Genomic DNA, 19,911 nt, shown 5'->3' with positions numbered 1-19,911 from the left:
CAGTGCTGGTAAACTAAACTTGTACAGACAACATCCGACAACAGAGAACATGGACAGCTGTTTATTTCATTAAACATTTCTCTTCATCTTCTCAACATCAGGCACCATATCAGACGAACAGTTGAAATTGGTTCTGAACAGTGACTGAGTGTTCTGATGCAACATTCCATCTACATCACTTGTTGGGCATGACACACAATCATTTGTTTGTTTGTTTATTGTTTAATGCTGCACTCAGCAATATTCCAGCTATATAACAGCGGTCTGTAAATAATCGAGTCACGACCAGACAATCCAGTGACTGACACCATCAGCATCGATCCACGCATTTGGGATATGATGACTTGCATCAACCAAGTCAGCGAGCTTGACCACTCAATCCCGTTAGTCAGGTCAGGGACTTGTGACTCAACACTTGGGTGGGGCAGCGAAGACAACATTTTGGAGCAAGAATGTAAAATACAACAATTATCAGTAAGTTTGTGTAGCAGACATGACATCACTCTGGAACACTCTGTCATGTCCTTCTGAATCTTCCCAAGGCAAGGGAGTCATTGACTGTAAAAGTTCAGTTTTCACCCTTGCCTGACTAGGCTGGAATTTCATGCTGAATCGTAGCACCACCAGTGGCTATTATGAGTTATGTCCCTTCTATGTCCCTCCTGTTGACCAATCAGATTCTACCTCCCGTATCACTTGTATTTGCTTCGGACAAAATGGCAGCTCCCGGTCAAGACAACATGATCAATAATCAAGATCTTAAGCGGTTAAGCGTTTGCTCATCACGTCCAAGACCCGGGTTCAATTCCCCACATGGGTATAACGTGTGATGCCCATTTCTGGTCCCCTGCTGTGATATTGCTGGAAAAGTACTAAAAGTGGCGTAAAATCGTACTCACTCACTTAAATTTGGAACTGAGAAGAGAAAAGGATTCATATGCAGAAGAGTTCAGGAGACTTCTGCCATTCCTTCATTTAACAATCTAGTCTAAAACAATAAAATTCATTCCTGAGAATATCATGACTAACATCAACATCCCTTAAAGTATGGCAGCACAATATTTGACAAATTGTGGGGCAGGGTCTTTCTCACTTATATTTAGGGATGAACTTAAGCAAATACAAAATATATATGAACTTTTTTGCACATCATAACTTGGCAAATGTCAACAGTTCTGTAACAATTAAGGCTCCAGAGCTTTCTGGGACAGGCTTGACAATGATTCTGGAAAAGCGAACAAAATAACGACATTTCATGCCTTATGAAACATAACCCAAACTGTTAGAATGCCAAGAAACATTGAGTGTGACTGGTGTAAACATATGTTTGTTTGTTTGTTTGCTGTTCAATACTGTAGTATTCCAGCTATATGACAGCAGTCAGCAAATAATTGAGTCGGGACAAAACAATCCAGTGATTGACGTTATGAGCATCGATCCACGCAATTGGGATACGATGACATGCATCAAGCAAGTCAGCTAGCCTGACCACCTGATCCCGTTAGATGCCTCTTACGACAAGTATGGGTTGCTGAAGACCTATTCTCTACCCAGATCTTCACGGGTCGTAAAAATATCAACATACATTAATCACTCTCTAGTTCTTGTGAGTGCTTCAATTCATAGGATGGCAGACACGCACATTTTTTTACTTGTTAAAATTTACAATGTGAAAAATAAGTCAATTCACCATCCACTTTTGAGATTGGAGACTTGGACCCACCCATTTTTTTTTATATCAGCTAAGATATGCTCAGAGACTTTTCAAAGACTTTTAATGTATACTGGTGATCTAGAGACATGTCATACAGCATGAAGGTAACTATGAGAATGTTGATACACTTACTCAGTCTGCAGAAAGTCAATGACAAAATAAAAGAAAAAATATTTCACTACAGCATGTCCACAAATTTGTAAAAAATAAATTAAAAATTTAGATATTAAAAAGTGTGGAAATAGTTTGTGTTCTGCAAAACAAACACTAATAGATTACAATTATGAGTAAATAACAAATATTACCGGTTTCTGCCCTAGTTGTACTATCTTGCCAATTATCACAATAGTGGTTTTTAACAATCTCAACACTATTGCAATAGTAGAAATGCCCCCCCCCCCCCCCCACCACCAACAGTCAATTATAATTGCTGTGAATCTTGTATTCAAACACATGACCAGCAGACCCAGACAACTTAGGGATGAGACTCCTTAGACCGTAGGGCACCTGAATCACTCCTTGAAAGGAAAGTACTTTAAAATAGTTGGTTATGTAGATAATGTGCAAGAATTGACAGTGTGAAGATAATATACAGTTCAGCATGAAAGTTACAATGAACATTACTCGCCTCAAATATCAGGAAGTCCTTTTCATATGTAGCAAGTCTTACTTGACACAATAGGGACAATTTATGAATAACAACTTCATTTCCTGTAAAGGCAACATTTCGGTATAGATCATTATACTGTTGTCAAGCAAGGCCTCTACTGTCACCCGTCAACTTCTAAGTAATGCCTAGCAAACAATTCAAGTCACAGTGGTCCTAGAGGAGACCAACTGGATCAGGTGGTCAAGCTTGGCATGGATTGTTGCTCAAATCAATCACTGGATTATCTGCTCCAGAGTAGATTATTTACAGGCCGCCATTACAATGCTGAGTGTTGCACTTAACAAACAATCAAATTGGTACTTTTTGGTCTGTACCAATCCATGAAATAACAATACATCACATTTCAGTGTATCCTGTTGTGCAATAATGTAAAATAAATATCAGAATATATCATGAATATTGTGGCATATATTTGTTTGATTGTATAATTATTCTCTTTTCAACAGTTCAGTTCCACCAAAATACAAACAGAATTGATACAGGTGGTAGGCATGTGACAACAGCAATACAACTACCACATTGTACACTGTAACAGAAAATGAAGGCGACTATAACACTGCTGATGATAGGCCAGAGGCAAAGAACGACACATTTTTATCCATCACTTTAAACTGGCGCCTCTTTGTTGTTGCTTTCTTAGGTTTACAGTGGCCATCTTGAACTTTGATGGTTAACTGAAACAGAGAAAAAAGATGAACATAAACAGTTTCAAACTCAAGATCATGTCATCATGCTTCACAAAAGAGCTGTACATAGAGTATGCGTGGCAGTGTAAGAAGTAAAAGGCAGACCTGGCAGTGGCACATTGGTATTTGTTTAGGTTTATTTGTATTGTAACTTACATACCCCCTTTGTTTTTAACTTTTAAGTTGGGGTCTATTACACTTACCCATTGACTTTCATTCTTTTTGTTAATATTTAAACACTGGATGGGATAAAGAATAATTTTTTTGAACGGGCCATGTACATGATGTAAATTTTTTATAAGGATAAATAAAATCTTATGTTGTTGGATCTAACCATACACTGTAAAACTGATATACTGTAAAACTGATATAACACAACATTAACATACCATAACCATGGTAACAAAATTACTAATTAATACTTGCCTCTCCGTGTACATCTCTACAGTAGCCACTCATGAGCCCAGACACAAACAAAGTCATACTGCAAGAGTGACATAGGTACTTCCACAGAAACATGGCATCTTCGTCAGTTTGTATCACATTCAGTAAAACAATTACTTGTCCTGGAAAGTCAATATTTAGGAGTGAATTTTTCAGATAATGAAGAAAAGTCGTCATTTCCTTTGGCGCTACACCAATGTTTATCAGTAAACTTAAATTATCTATTATCAGTACTTGTCTTGCTTTGCCATCTGCTGAAGTCATAGATGATATCCGAGACTTAATATACTGCAGTAATGGCAGAAGGCTGCATTGCTTTGCTAAACAAGAAAATGGGTCTTGGCTCTTTCCATCTTCTGTATCTTGGGAGCCAAGAGCCTGGTGGCAGATTGCCTGTCCAAGGTACTTCATTCCCTCAATAAATACAAGATTCCCATTTTCTTTTTCTGTATTGAGGTTAACGCCTTGTTTTTGAGCAACTGTGGAGTAATGGTTGAAAGACTGGGCAAAGCCTATAAAACAGACTTTGTTGCCTTTCCTCAAATTAGAATTGAGAAAGTAGTGAATAAGAAACGATCCATCTGCAGAACTGTCCGCGATCCCCACAAAGCAGCCTTCATCTGTTATATCATTGTTTGAGGAAAGAATGTTGTCGATTTCACTTATCATATTGAGTCACTTCACAAAATAAACATGGGTTTTGAAGAAGTCGAGGCACGGATGAAATGCTGTCGTGTTTTATCCAAGGGAGATAATTCAGGCTGCAATTTCGTATAAAGCGAAATTAGAGAATGATACATTAACGACCAGGATCTGTTTTATATGTTTATTCTCGGTCAATTCATCGCCTAAATGTTTGATATATTGTTTTCGTAAATACATACATACACTAAATGTTTTAATAAAACATTGTTATTCACGTTATTTATATTCATTTTCATTATCATTGTGTTTCTACAATTTCTATTCCGTTTCCATCATGGATTTCCTATTTTGTATTACAGTCAATACACTGTTTCCGGTGCGCCAGATTTGAAAGAAGAATATTTGTAAACAACTAGTCTACTGGTGTAGTTCTTCACGTGTGTATCTTGAAGTTGTCTTCCATTGTATATTGAGCCCAAGAAGGGGCATCGCTCACAGTTTTTGTTTTGTTGTATAATTTCAGGAGGTTTGTGTTTACCGATAAAATGGGAATGGTTTTCGCCCGTATCCCCCGTCCAAAAGTCCAGGTTGAAGTAAAAACGGCCTCAAAAGTTAAAACGGCCACAAAAAGTCAAAATGGTCACAAACCCATAGTCAAAACGGCCACAAAAAAATCATATCGGCCACAGGTTAAAAGTCTATGATAATAACAAATGAATATCCAATGTGAACAGGATGTATACAGAGTAGCATGTTAGATGTTGCTATTGCATGGAGGAGGGTGGAGGATATTATATTCGTGTTCATGTCATACTATTTTTATGACACTCATGTTGTAAACATAGTATGACATGAACATACTCAGTGCCCAGTTTAAATAATTGTCACGTTGTCGCATGCTGCTAGGCCTATAATTAGAAGCATCAAACAAAAAATTTACATTTTACATTTTTTACAATAAAAAAAGTTACCTATATGCCCCCTCATGGATTCAAAATACAATTGAGACAACGAAACCTATGCTTTTTTAGTTTTTAACGGATACCTATCCGCCATGTTCATTTGATGCAACTATTTACGCAATCGATAGAGTTACTATTTGAAAATTAGAGCGATAAAACTCAATAAACATGATAAGCATAAAAAATAACTCTGCTTGCATTTGTATGGTTTGGGATTATTAAACCTTGAAATTGACTATCAAAGCAATTCTTAAACATAAAACATTACAAGAAAATACAGGTTCCATAAACGTGATAATGGCGTGCCGTAACCTCATCAGTGACATATCCTTTGGGGCCACATTTCAACAAACACATATTTTTCATTAACTATGATAACTAAATTTGAGGTTTTCTTAGGAAAGCATTTGTTTCAAATCATTGTGTGGGTTACAAGCCCCCCAAACTCCCTGTTATTTCAGCGAGGCGACTGAAAATGGTGTGTGAAAAACTTAGATACTGTTAATAAGGAAATATCATTTGCACATGGCCCAATGTTTTGAGTACAATGCATTCTTGCCCAATGTAACAAAGCTAACATTTTTAATTTCTTTAACTGCCTGATAACCATTTCTTGGAGGTAGCTGGATGCATGTATGTAAAGGGGTTTATCTTTTTTGTAAATTTGAAAACATTTACATAATTTAAGGATGATCTCAGAATGCACAATGCACAGAAATCTGTTACTTTGTACATATGATATAACACACTTTGTTTCAGCATGTCCAAGACATCATTCTGCACTCAGCTTTGGCCCTTGTATATTTTTTTGTTTTAGTTATTGTTTAATTATTTTTTTTTAACATGTTTGATTAATATCAAGGAATTTTCTGACATGGGCCATTGATGTGAAAATTTCAAATATTCCAGAGGTACACCCACATTTGCCCATACAGCACAATGTTAAAATGCACTATTGTATTTGAAAATGTGGGCCTTTTTTAAATTTAGGGGCTAAAAGCACAAGCTCCCCCCCCCCCTAGAATTATCCCTGTATTAACTTAACCCAGTCAGTTGCTACATATGACACATTAATCATATTATGATATATAGAATTTATGACATATAACCAGCTGTTGTTTTCTAAAACCCTTAAACTATATTTTGCCAAAGGCCTACCATGTACCTACCAACTGAATTGAACTTTGATGTGTTGTGTTTTACAGATAGAAAAGATGTCTTTGAGTCACCAGTTCCCAACGCTCACGGTGGACCAGATAGTGTCAGTGTGTCGAGAAATGGAGATCCCAATATCAGAAAATGACATGAGAAAACCTGATGTGAGTTAAAGTGCACAGACCACAATTTACATTCAACGATTTAATAAACCTTGTACGTGTTGTATGGAGGATGTTTACGGTGTTATTGTACATGTTGTAGTTTACTTCATAGTGTGTACAACATTTTTTGTAAAAATGGAAATAAAAACGAAACATGCTGTGGACTTTATGAAGATGTGGGGGGTGCCTGAGAACCAATACTTTTATTTTGTTTAGCCTGAAGCATAAACTTTGCAAATATTATATGTAATGTTTTTTATTTTATTACTAGTAGGGCTGGCTATTGATATAGATCACTGAAATCGATAATTTTAAAATAAATATTGATCAATTATCGATTAATATCAGAGAAGTAACTCTGAGCAAATATGCAAAAAGGCCAAAGAGAAAACACATATTTCACGTTAAGGTGAGTGGTTACACATTTTTGCATGGATTTCTTTGTGGACATTAAAGATATAACGAAATCAGTTGCTGCTTTCTGCATGATCAATAACAAGTCTGCTTTGGTAAAATAATCCTAATTTAATCACAATACATGTAGTTTATATACGATATTATCAATGATACAACTTTCATAGCGATAATTGTTATGTTTCTCTTAATGTTGGCGATAATTCCGATTATCAATCTTTTCAGCCAGCCCTAATTACTAGGACTACTACTGTTAAAAAACATAAGTGAAAATGGAGCAGTAAGAATTTCATGACAAAAGGTTTTGACCTATTATTTTAAGTATGTTAAAATTTAGCATGTTTACCGTGGTTTAGCAGAATATCTTTGCTGTTTGCCCTGATGAAATCTTTCTGCATTGTTTAAACAGTAACACTTACATTTTACACTCTCTCTCTTACATAAAGGTTATCTATCATATATGGTAATCAATTAGCCAAAAGGTCCAGTCAGACAGAGGTTGGATTTCTGAATTGGATAGTGGTTGGTGCTATTTCTTGTTTACTTGATTGATTTTGCTTTCAAGACATATTTCTGACCCAGGTTCATCGCTGGAATTCCTTATATGGCATGGTTCTAGAATCTCTTGCTGGAGTCACGGCAGACCAAGTGAGACAGGTAACAGACACATGTTGGAAAGAGGGGGGAGGGTGGTGGTGGTGTGTGTGTTGGGGGGTCACATACATTAATTGTATCTGGGTCTTTGTAGTCTTAATTATGAAGAGATCAGAGGACTTATTGACAAAGAATTACTTTTTCACAGTTTCAGGAAAAAGCACATGTTCTTGTTTCTAGGCCTTAGTTTTGGGGCCAGCACACAGGTTTTCAAACCTCATAGCCAAAACAGCAGTTGGCATATAAGTTCTTTCCAGGTGTATGAAATGGAGATATAATACACTGGATATTTAGATGATATATACCTTCATCCATGTTTATCAGAATATTCAGAAGCTGCAAAGTCGACTGAAAATATATTTAAATTTGATATTGCACCTGAAAATGGCACCTTAACATGGCACATTAACCTTTAGCAGTCTGAAAACTGACAAATAAGATGTTCAGTATCACAGATTTAATGCTGAGATTTTTCAATCAAGAATTTAAAAAAAAGATGATCCTTTCCAAATATCTTATTTAGCATGTTTAGCTTGGGATGATCAAATCACATATAAAACACACAACATAATCTTCTTAATCATGTTTTTGTTTCAGCAACACATCCACAGCTCCCAGCTGTGTGACTATCCTGAGATACATGAAGAGTCAATGTCCTTGATGGCCTTCACCTTGGCTATGTAAGTGCAAAACTTTCAGACATGTTATGAAAGTTTGATGAGTTCATATGAATGAGAATTATACTTGTTTCTTTCACCTCTTGCTTATTTTGAACTTGAACAACACCAAATGTGGAGCTAAGCTAAAATGTGTCCAAAAAGATAATGCTAGAAGTCCAAAAAACTTTCAGGTGAATGAAACTGACATGTGCTAATTTTCAGTCCTAAGCATATATCCAATGAATTGTAAAATGTTTCAAACATTACATGTATTAAATCGTGTAGTGTTGATTATTTGCAATTCAACGTGAGACTCGATAAACATGTTCAAGGCGGATTTTCATTTCTCTTTTGGTTTAAAAATCTGTTTACATGTTTTGAGCTTGTTACAGGCTTAACATGTTAATAGATGTAAACATTAGAATGTATTCGTTATTTAAAAGCTAATAGTTCATGTTTTGGCATTCCATTGTTTCATATCTTTCTTACAACTGTAGGATTATCTGAGTAATTTGGCATAAGGGGTGGTGGGGTAGCCTAGTGGTTAAAGCGTTAGCTTGTCATGCTGAAGACCTAGGTTTGATTCTCCACATACGTTCAATGTGTGAAACCCATTTCTGGTTTCCGCCGCCATGATATTGCTGGAATATTGCTATAGCGGTGTAAAACCATACTCCCTCACTTATTCAATTTCAAGCACTGTTCATGAGTATTGTTTTTTTCCAGTCAGAGGGTGATGTACGCATGTGCCTTCACAGATTTCAGTGTTAAGGATGTCATTGACCCAAGTAAGTCTGATCTCTTATGTAAATGAAAATGTGTTTGATGTCATACCCATAGTGTTACATCATAATATAGATAGAAACATTTATTTTACACTTATTTTTTGTAAATTATTCATGCTATGTTTCTGGTATTTGTATATATTCTTGCTGCCAGTATGATTTTAAAAAGTTGATATTGTCTTCATTTAATTGAACTGATATCATGATATTTATCAGGACCCAAGCGTCTCATCAAGATTATGAGTGCAGCAATAAACTTCTACCGCTTTCGGCAGTCAAGAATTGAGATGTTTGATGCACTCAAAGCTAAGAATGTAAGTCAAGTTTAAATTTTGTAAGCACTTGTATGGTTGTGTGATCTGTGACATACTTGTTTCAGCCAGTGATGACACCCCAAATTATTGCTTGATGAGTTCATTATATTTGTTTGTTTGTTCATTTGTTGTTTAACGCCGCACTCAGCATTATTACAGCTATATGACGGAGGTCTGTAAGTAATCGGGTCTGGACCAGACAATCCAGTGATTGACATCATGAGCATCAATCCATGCAATTGGGATACGATGACATGCATTAACCAAGTCAGCGAGCCTGACCACCCGATCCTGCTTGATGCCTCTTACAACAAGCATAGTCGCCTTTTACTGCAAGCATGGGTTGCTGAAGACCTATTCTACCTTGGATCTTCAAATAGCCTAGATCTCTGTTGATAGTAGGCTTGTGGTGCCAAGTCTGGACTTCTACTGTTAGTTTTCTTTTTGTGAAGTAATGGAGGTTGTTGGAGAGGATTTGGATGTTTTCCCTATTGATGTTGTGATTGGGGCAGTTGCTGATATGGCCCCAGATGGCTGATTTACTGTCTGATTTGATGGATGAAGTTTTGTGCTCTTTGATTCTGGTGTTGAAGGGGAGGGATGTTTTACCGACATAGGATCAATAATCAATAATCAGTTTGGCAAACTACCCCCTCGGGTTCTTGGGTTTGGTGGGATTTCTGCCATTTGCTTTTAGTAGGTTATTGAGGAAGGTTAAGCTAGTGAAGTAGATGTCAGTATTGGCTTGCTGTTTGAGGAGGTGGCTGATGATGTGGGAAGCTTTGCCTAAGATGGGGAGGGTGATGCAGAAGAGTGCTGGTTTAAATTTGGTGGTCGTAGGTCTGGGGTGGAGTGTGAATGAGATGACACTTGGGTAGGTAATTGTTGAGATGAGATAATACACAACGGAGGTGCTGGATCTCAGGTTTGGGGTCAGCTGAACAAAGGTTGATGGCTTGTTTGGTGAGTGTGGAGATGATGCCAGTTTTAGTTCTAACTCTAAGTTTGTTTGTTTGTTTGTTGTTTAACGCCACACTCAGCAATATTCCAGCTATATGATGGCGGGCTGTAAATAATTGAGTCTGGACCAGACAATCCAGCCTAACTCTTAAGTGAGTGGTTGGAGTTGAAGTGGATATACTGATTGCTGTGGGTAGGCTTTCTGTAGACAATGGTTGGGAACTAAGACAGGCATCATCTCCACATTCTTGGCTGTTTCATCCCATCCGCCTATTATGAACTCATCAAGCAATTGTTTTCCCAACCATCCCACCTCGTATTTAATCCGGTTTAATTGGTTTAATGGTTTCCTGTTTAATTGACTTTATCATTGTGTGTGTTCTCTGTCAATCATGTTGTTACTATATTTGCCTTCTGTTATTAGATAACCTACTCATGTTTATCCCTCTATGAGTGATCATTGCTGTTACTGTGAATCTTTCACCCACCATATATAATTCTGTACCATGTTCATTATTCAGCCTTGCTTGACAACGGTATAAGGATCTATACCAAAACGTCGCTATAACAGTATAATAAAGATGTTATTCATAATTATTTTGGTCTACTTTGAAAATATGTAGAGCAAACATATCATCTATACTTGTCCTGACTTAAACGCTAATGCGCCCACCCAGCCGCCTCCTCTTCCACCTCATATGTGTTTCGACCGTAAGTAAGAGAACAAGAGAGTAATGAGTCTACTGGCTTGGTCGCATGGTTCTGGTGCAGCTCAGGGGTGTGTTCGGGTTACCTGTTTTATCTGTTCTCTGTGAACACAGTTCAGGACATTTTAACTACCTTTCAGATATGAGATGAGATAAGAATGAGATAGGTTAAGGTAAAATATACGATATTGCCCCCCCCCCCCAAAAAAAAAAACCCAACAAAAAACAAAAAAAACCACCCCAAAATACCCCCAAATACTACCAACTACATAAAATAAATTTTTCCTACAAAATTAGAAATAGGGGGCTCTTATTAGAATATTATTTTGGTAAATGCTGAACATAAATTTTGGGGTTTATGCCGACACCCTGAAATGTTTATATGCGACAGATATATTTTTCCAGAATTCAATTGCCCATAATTAAGGGTGCATATATAACACACAAGTGCATATTATACACGAATAAATAAGTCTTGTGTACATTGATCAATCGGAAGGGGTGCTAATTGGGATTGTTCACTAGCCAATATATTAGGAAATATCGCCATGGGCACTTATTAGAGCGGGGCGCTCATTACGTTGAATATGGTATGCCATATTTCATTACATTTTTAACAAAAATGTCCGAGTAATAGCCATAAAGAGGTTTTGTAATATGGTGGCCATAATGAAAATCTGATTCACAACTCTTGAACAAATTGGGGTGTCATCATTGGTTGGAACAATTTCAGCTTCACTAGTCCAGTGGTTTCTGAGCAGATCATGTTTACAGCGAGAGGAAATGGATTTTAAGAGAATTTAGCAGCATGGTCACAGTGACTTTGACCATGATCCTAAAATCTTTTAAAATGCATCTCACTGTTAACATTATTAATATTTGTAAATGATAGAACCAAAATTCAACCCAACGACTGTGTTTACCTGCAACGAATATGCAAGCAAGATTAAAAAGTTATCAACATTCAATCACTAACAGAAACTTTGGCAGTACACCTCATGGCTTATGTGAGAAGGGAGGCAACTCTTCACCTTGTGACCCAAGCCTATCTTCAATCTTCAGAGACATTTGGCTGTTGGACATTGCAGGTTATCATTGTTGATGATGTTTTTGTTTGCAGGAACGATACAGAGAACAGCGAGAATATTTGTTAAAGTCTAACGATGAGCTGAAGCAGAAGATCAGCAAGCTGAAGGCCATCCGTGCAGAGCAGGATCCTGAGATCAAGAAGGTGTGTGTGGACTGTTTGGGTGGCATACACTTGCCAATGACTACTTTGTTCCATCTTCCCGAGGCAAGAGAGTTAACTGAGTATAAAAGTCCAGTTTCATCCCTTGTCGAACTCGTCTGGTATTATGGAGTTACATTTTGACTGGACTAACAAGTCTATGCATAGTCCAATCAAAATCGGGCAACGAAATCAAAATCTGGTTCTTAAACTGTCCCGCAGATTTTGGTTGATTGCAGGATTTGCAAAGCATGTGCACCGCCAACTTGTTGTCAACAGATATTTTCAAAACGTTTTCATGTTTGTAATAAAGGTGCTTGCATGATTTGATGCACTTCGCGATGTAAGACCCGTTTTATCACAACATAGATCTTGATTATCGATTGACTGGGCGCCACCGTTTTGTTTGAAACAAATGCAAGTGATGGAATCTGATTGGTCAATAGGAGAGGCACAGAAGGGACATAACTCTTAATAACCACTGGTGGCGCTATGATTGATCCCAGGAATTCCAGCCAAGTTTGGCAAGGGTGGAAACTGAACTTTTAAAGTCAGTTAACTCCTTGCCTAAGGAAGATGACTTTGTTCTTCATCGATTTTTACTCTCATCAGTCTTACAACGTCATTGACTATACTCATCATATTACCTACTTTTGTGTCAGTCAATAACAGAGCATGTCTTGCACATCTTGCACAGCCAATAATATTTTCTTTTATTTGAAAGTTTCAGTGAATGGAACTACTTTGCTGTGCTATTTGGAATATAGCACCTGTGGGGATTTCATCTTCCCGAGTCAAGGGAGTTAACTGACTGTAAAAGTCCACTTTCCACCCATACTGAACTAGACTGGGTAGTGGCTATTACAAGTTATGTCCCTTCTTTGTCCCTCCCATCGACCAATCCGACTCCACCTCTTATATCACTTGCATTAGCTTCAAACAAAATGGCGGCGCCCAGTCAAGACGTTCTGATCGATAATCAAAATCTATGTTGTGATAAAACGTGTCTTACTTCACGAGGTGCATCAAATCTTGTGAGTACCTTAATTAAAAACATGAAAAGATTTGGAAAATATCTGTTAACAATGAGTTGGTGGTTCACATGCTTTGCAAATCCTGCAATGGACCGAAATCTGCATGTCAGTTTACGAACCAGGTGTCCATTTTGTTACATGATTTTGATTGAACTATACATAGACTCCTTACTCCAGACAAAAGATAACTCCCTAATTCCAGGCTAGTTCGACAATGGAGGAAACTGGACTGTTATAGTCAGTTGACTCCCTTGCCTCGAGAGAAATGTGATTTAGACTAGGTCCTCCATCTTGTAAGAGGTGACTAAAGTTGATTGTGTGGTCAGGTACCTGGCATCTTCCCGAGGCAAGTGTGTCCACTAGCTTCTATCAAAGCCTAGTTTCAACCCCTTGCCCCTTGTAATGAAAATGCGATATCCAATAAGATCTCTGTTCTTATCTCATATAGCTTCACAAAGATGGCGACAACAATAGGCGACGACTTAGTCGATCAGATAACAAAACCATTCACATTTTCATCCCTGACCCAAAAACATATGCAATTGTTGGGGGGTTTGAAAGATGCGAAGGACAGGCAGTGGTAAATCACTTTCATACAAATGTTGATTTTGTGAAACGTTCTCTGATTGGACTATGGATATGTGCGATAGTCCAATCATATGTAGCACATGAAAGCGTCAAGATGTGGCAAGGATGGAAACAAGACTTTGATAAAAAGGCTAGTGGACACTCATGCCTCAGGAAGATGGGTACCTGGTTGATTGTGTGTCATCCTGCAGATGTGCTATGATGCTCATAAAATCTGTTTTGATTATTGAAACGCTGCAGTGATGTAGCTAAAATATTGCTGACTGCAGACAAGCAACAGACAAACATTATATTTAACAAGTCTGTAGTAAGAGTTGACCTATTGTCTCAATATACCTGTGTAGTTGATGTTGTGTGGTGTTGCAGGTGATGGAGGAGATTGAGGTGATGGGGAGACAGGTGAGTGAGAACCACAAGATCCAAGCAGCCACACAGAAGACTGTTGCGGAGGTCAAGAAAAACATTGCAGAGAAGAAAGCAGCTCAGGTATGTATTCCCTGAATACAACAGTAATATGTTGTACTGTAATGTGTCAATACAAAAGTAATATGTTGTACTGTAATGTATCAATACAACAGTAATATGTTGTACTGTAATGTGTCAATACAACAGTACTATGTTGGACTATAATGTGCCAATACAACAGTACTATGTTGGACTATGAGTCAATACAATAGTAATATGTTGGACTATGTGTCAATACAACAGTACTATGTTGTACTGTAATGTGTCAATACAACAATAATATGTTGGACTATAATGTGTCAATACAACAGTACTATGTTGGACTATAATGTGCCAATAAAACAGTACTATATTGGACTATGAGTCAATACAACAGTACTATGCTGTACTGTAATGTGTCAATACAACAGTACTATGTTGTACTGTAATGTGTCAATACAACAGTAATATGTTGTACTGTAATGTGTCAATACAACAGTACTATGTTGGACTAAAATGTGCCAATACAACAGTACTATATTGGACTATGAGTCAATACAACAGTACTATGTTGTACTGTAATGTGTCAATACAACAATAATATGTTGGACTATAATGTGTCAATACAACAGTACTATGTTATACTGTAATGTGTCAATACAACAGTACTATGTTGGACTAAAATGTGCCAATACAACAGTACTATATTGGACTATGAGTCAATACAACAGTACTATGTTGTACTGTAATGTGTCAATACAACAATAATATGTTGGACTATAATGTGTCAATACAACAGTACTATGTTGTACTGTAATGTGTCAATACAACAATAATATGTTGGACTATAATGTGTCAATACAACAGTACTATGTTATACTGTAATGTGTCAATACAACAGTACTATGTTGGACTAAAATGTGCCAATACAACAGTACTATATTGGACTATGAGTCAATACAACAGTACTATGTTGTACTGTAATGTGTCAATACAACAGTAATATGTTGTACTGTAATGTGTCAATACAACAGTAATATGTTGTACTGTAATGTGTCAATACAACAGTAATATGTTGTACTGTAATGTGTCAATACAACAGTACTATGTTGGACTATAATGTGCCAATACAACAGTACTATATTGGACTATGTGTCAATACAACAGTACTATGTTGTACTGTAATGTGTCAATACAACAATAATATGTTGGACTATAATGTGTCAATACAACAGTACTATGTTGTACTGTAATGTGTCAATACAACAGTAATATGTTGTACTGTAATGTGTCAATACAACAGTACTATGTTGGACTATAGTGTGCCAAAACAACAGTACTATATTGGACTATGAGTCAATACAATAGTACTATGTTGTACTGTAATGTGTCAATACAACAATAATATGTTGGACTATAATGTGTCAATACAACAGTACTATATTGGACTATGTGTCAATACAACAGTACTATGTTGGACTATGAGTCAATACAATAGTAATATGTTGGACTATGTGTCAATACAACAGTACTATGTTGTACTGTAATGTGTCAATACAACAATAATATGTTGGACTATAATGTGCCAATACAACAGTACTATATTGGACTATGAGTCAATACAATAGTACTATGTTGTACTGTAATGTGTCAATACAACAATAATATGTTGGACTATAATGTGTCAATACAACAGTACTATATTGGACTATGTGTCAATACAACAGTACTATGTTGGACTATGAGTCAATACAATAGTAATATGTTGGACTATGTGTCAATACAACAGTACTATGTTGTACTGTAATGTGTCAATACAACAGTACTATGTTGTACTGTAATGTGTCAATACAACAGTAATATGTTGTACTGTAATGTGTCAATACAACAGTAATATGTTGGACTATAATGTGTCAATACAACAGTAATATGTTGTACTGTAATGTGTCAATACAACAGTACTATATTGGACTATGAGTCAATACAACAGTAATATGTTGTACTGTAATGTGTCAATACAACAGTAATATGTTGTACTGTAATGTGTTAATACAATAGTAATATGTTGTACTGTAATGTGACCAATACAACAGTACTATATTGGACTATGAGTCAATACAACAGTACTATGTTGGACTATAATGTGTCAAGACAAGAGTACTATTTCGGACTATGAGTCAATACAACAGTCCTATGTTGGACTTTGAGTCAATGCAACAGTAATATGTTGATCACACTGGACATCAGATTTTCCTCATGTCATGATAACCATGTAAACTTGTTCCTCTACCGTGGCAGGATCAGCTGAAGCTAGCCATCCTCACCAGCCAGCAGGAAGGGGAGAAGCTGTCGCAGAAGATAGTTCAGTCCCCAGAACGTGTGAAACAAGAACAGGAGCGGATGGAACAGAAGCTGGCTGGCCTGAAGATGACACTGGATGAGAAGCGTACACGCGGGGCCACGCTGAGGTCGGAACACAAGAAGGTGAAGGAGCTGGAGGCTTGTGCACTGAAAGCTCTCAAGTTGCTGCAGTCCATCAAGCAGGACGTGGACAAGGAGAAGTGAGTAGCTGGTATTCAGCTGATATATAGTTTGCAGTACCTCAGACTCTCTTGATCTTAAAGATTGGCATTGCATTATTTTTTATTCATTTTTAATCATTAGTTTATTATATATATATAAAATCAGGTTCGAACATATTACAGTTTTTACCTTGCACTGCTTGTTGGCTATCCCAGCGAAGGTATCAAAATCAACATAAATTCATCGGAATATATCACAAATTTATTTTTAACACAAGAAACCTTATGAAGGATGCAGTGCAGTGCTTTTCTGAACTTACGTGACTGTATGTACCGGTTCAGCAATGAATAAGGGTTGTGTATTCAAGTAAACACTCTTTGTAATTGTGATCCTTAGAAAAAGATATGTCCATAGCAAATCTAATCTTGAACCATTTGTCTCATAGCCTAAGATCACAGAAGATGGATATTTTTCTAGCAGCTAGACTAAGAATGCCAGGCTCATCCTCAACAAATAGCACATCTTTTATTCACACTTCATCTTCATGAACCACATCAATGAAATATAGCATGGATTGATATGATTAATTAATGATGGATGTTTCTTAAGCTACTTATTTCTGGTCCACAGCGAGGTTGCGGAGCAGATCTCTGCGAGTCGGGATCAGTACCAGGAGCAGCATCAGGCTCTGGGGGAGGTGACAGCTAAGCAGGACCAGCTGAAGCACGCCCAGGCCATCAGGCAGGAGAAGAGGACCAAACAGCACATGCAGCAGCAGGCGAAGATGAAGGCATACACCGAGCAGCTCAACCAGCTCAACGAGTCAGTTCAATGCACTTTCATAGTATTGTTTGGCCTTGTTACAGGCCTACCAAAGAAAATAACCTGTGTTCAAAACAGAAATGTGTATGCTATTTTGCACACTAAAATATCAACTAACAAAAATATGAGTAGACTTTGCACACTACAACTATTGGCAGGGTTGAGTATGAGTTGACAATGTATACAGAAAACAATGATATGCAATGAAGCTGCTGCTTACTCGTCAATTTCCAAGTGCTCTGTTGACACATACTCAATTCATTGTATATTCATAGTCTTGTTTCACAGACCCGTATCAGAAGACAACCAAGTCAGTTCATAGCATTGTTTCACAAACCTGTTCTGACCCAGTGTAGGATAAGTTCCCAACACTCTACTGCTCGTCATGGGTCTGTCCCATTACTTACAGAATGCCATGATACATCTGACTGCAGTGTGCACATCGCTATATAAGTGCAATAATCTTGGACGCGACGTTAAACCCCATTTCACCTCACCCACCTCACCTGACTGCAGTGTAAAACAACGAAGTAATAGCTGGAGACTGCAGGGCTAAATAGGTGTCCATGCTTGTCCTAAAATGAGAATTATTTGTGAAAGACTTTCAGTTTGATTGTTTTCATTGCCCAATTCTTGTCATAGGCCAACTCATAGTGGGGATTGGGTGGTCACAATGGTGGTTGAGTATGAATTGTACAGGTATCTGCTGCGATCATGAGCATTGTGGTTTGTCTGGTCAGGTTTTATTCTGAAGACTGCCATGATAGAGCTGTAATTTTGCTGACAATGAACAATACGCTATTGTCTCACTGAGACAAGTGATATAGATTTAAGTCTGGGACATTTATGATACAAAGTAATTTTAGTTCTAGGACTGTGTTGACTCCTTTCTTTGCCACTGAGTTATAAAATAAGTTTTTCATGTTGGTCATATCCGTTACATAGACCCAAAGGTCCCCAGCAACCTATGCTTGAATGAGGCATCTTTATGGATCTGGTTTTCTTGGTTGATCACATGTCATCATACCCTGACAGTGTGGATCATTGTTCATAGTATCAATCACTGGTTTGTCTGTCCCATACTCATATGTCATCATGCAAAATAAGTATACAAATGTAAAAAATATTTAGATTTTACAAATTTTACAGGTTGTCGCTATATAACTGTAATACTGTGGGTGGCGTTATACAAACAAAACAAACAATACCTCTTGATTTTTGTTATTGATCCTCACATGCCACTAACTTACATTTTCAACGACCCGTGAAGATGTTGGGTAGAATAGGTCATCAGCAACACATGCTGCTGTAAAAGGAGACTGCTTGTCGTAAGAGGTGACTAACAGGATCGGGTGGTCAGGCTCGCTGCCTTGGTTGATTAATGTCATCTTATCCCAGTTGTGTGGATCGATGCTCATGGTGACTCTATTATTTTCAGACCGCGGTCATATACCGGTAGCTTAAATATTGCTGAGTATGGCGTTTAACAACTAACCAAAAAACCAAAGAAACAAAACATTTTTAACAGTGAAGGTCTTGGCCTGACTCTACTGTTGACATTCACTCACTGTTTTCACTGTTAAGACTGGTGAAGTCCCACTCAGAGGACCAGGACGATGAGCTGAAGCGTCTCCAGCAGAGTAAACATCAGGTTCTGTGTGAGCTGAAGGAGCAGGAGAAGGCCACCAGCAGCCGGGTGGAGAACATTCACAAACTGTACTCACAGATTGTAGACTTGGTAGGTTCACACTGATCACAGCAAACTTGTTTTAATGGGTAGCCTCATGTTGTCAGTGTGATTATGTATATCCTGCATAATATCATATATGCATATATATACTAAAGAAGATAAAAAGATTTTTCAGTCGGCTAAATCTAATTCTTGTGGCCTAATGTGTAATGATTCATCAGAAATGTAAGTGCATCTGAATGTGTTTGTCATTGCAGGTTGATGTGATGCATGCTGACCTGGGCTGCAACTGGGACTCGTTCAGACAACTCCTGAAAGCTGAATTAGACAAACTATTCTGATTGGCGACCGAGCTTCATCAACCCATCTTCAGAAAACTGTACATATAATACACACTTTCACCAGCCTGACTGGCACATCCATCTGTTCCTATTCTCCCTATCATCTCTATGTCACATTCTTATCTATATTGCTGTGTGCTACCAGACTCTAGGACTTGCTCACATCATATCATGTAACTATGTCACTGTGGGCTACCAGACTATAGTGATTGCTCACATTTCCTGTGTCACATAAACTGATACCACAGGAGATAATGCAACAAATAAAGCCATGTCTAAAGAAATCAGTTTGTTTTGTTCCTTCAACA

At 37.5% G+C, this 19,911-nt stretch overlaps 2 protein-coding genes across 3 annotated transcripts; one reads left to right on the top strand and one right to left on the bottom strand.

Moving 5' to 3' along the window:
* Positions 1-1,446: 1,446 nt before the first annotated feature.
* LOC124131394 (elongator complex protein 6-like) lies at positions 1,447-4,296 on the bottom strand. The gene is made up of 2 exons (XM_046494659.2): positions 3,497-4,296; positions 1,447-3,058 (listed from the first exon to the last, which is right to left on the bottom strand). Exons 1-2 carry the CDS (start codon positions 4,181-4,183, stop codon positions 2,933-2,935), a joined length of 813 nt encoding a protein of 270 aa, XP_046350615.1. The 5' UTR covers positions 4,184-4,296; the 3' UTR covers positions 1,447-2,932.
* A 207-nt stretch (positions 4,297-4,503) lies between these two features.
* On the top strand, positions 4,504-19,890 carry LOC124131386 (kinetochore protein Nuf2-like). 2 transcript variants are annotated; one of them, XM_046494637.2, is made up of 12 exons: positions 4,504-4,596; positions 6,327-6,440; positions 7,437-7,511; positions 8,106-8,188; positions 8,894-8,955; positions 9,169-9,266; positions 12,054-12,164; positions 14,150-14,269; positions 16,526-16,788; positions 17,381-17,572; positions 19,157-19,310; positions 19,520-19,890. In XM_046494637.2, exons 2-12 carry the CDS (start codon positions 6,336-6,338, stop codon positions 19,601-19,603), a joined length of 1,347 nt encoding a protein of 448 aa, XP_046350593.2. In that variant the 5' UTR covers positions 4,504-4,596; positions 6,327-6,335; the 3' UTR covers positions 19,604-19,890. The 2 variants fall into 2 exon arrangements, with proteins under 2 accessions (XP_046350593.2, XP_046350603.2); XM_046494647.2 differs by having other exon boundaries at positions 4,541-4,685.
* Positions 19,891-19,911: the final 21 nt, after the last annotated feature.

This window comes from Haliotis rufescens, unplaced genomic scaffold, assembly GCF_023055435.1.
Source record: "Haliotis rufescens isolate VD_foot unplaced genomic scaffold, xgHalRufe1.0.p SCAF_20, whole genome shotgun sequence".
Classification (NCBI taxonomy): domain Eukaryota; kingdom Metazoa; phylum Mollusca; class Gastropoda; order Lepetellida; family Haliotidae; genus Haliotis; species Haliotis rufescens.
The sequence above is the reverse complement of the archived record's forward strand: the minus strand, read 5'-3'. Positions and strand labels throughout refer to the sequence as shown.

What these genes read in the sequence shown, in the direction of transcription:
- LOC124131394 (XM_046494659.2), bottom strand. Translation starts at nt 4,183, where the DNA reads ATGATAAGTGAAATCGACAACATTCTTTCCTCAAACAATGATATAACA. An exon ending in GTAGAGATGTACACGGAGAG is followed by an intron (nt 3,059 to 3,496) that starts GCAAGTATTAAT and finishes TCTCTGTTTCAG; the next exon opens with TTAACCATCAAAGTTCAAGA.
- LOC124131386 (XM_046494637.2), top strand. Translation starts at nt 6,336, where the DNA reads ATGTCTTTGAGTCACCAGTTCCCAACGCTCACGGTGGACCAGATAGTG. An exon ending in CAGGACGTGGACAAGGAGAA is followed by an intron (nt 16,789 to 17,380) that starts GTGAGTAGCTGG and finishes TCTGGTCCACAG; the next exon opens with CGAGGTTGCGGAGCAGATCT. An exon ending in ACTCACAGATTGTAGACTTG is followed by an intron (nt 19,311 to 19,519) that starts GTAGGTTCACAC and finishes TTGTCATTGCAG; the next exon opens with GTTGATGTGATGCATGCTGA.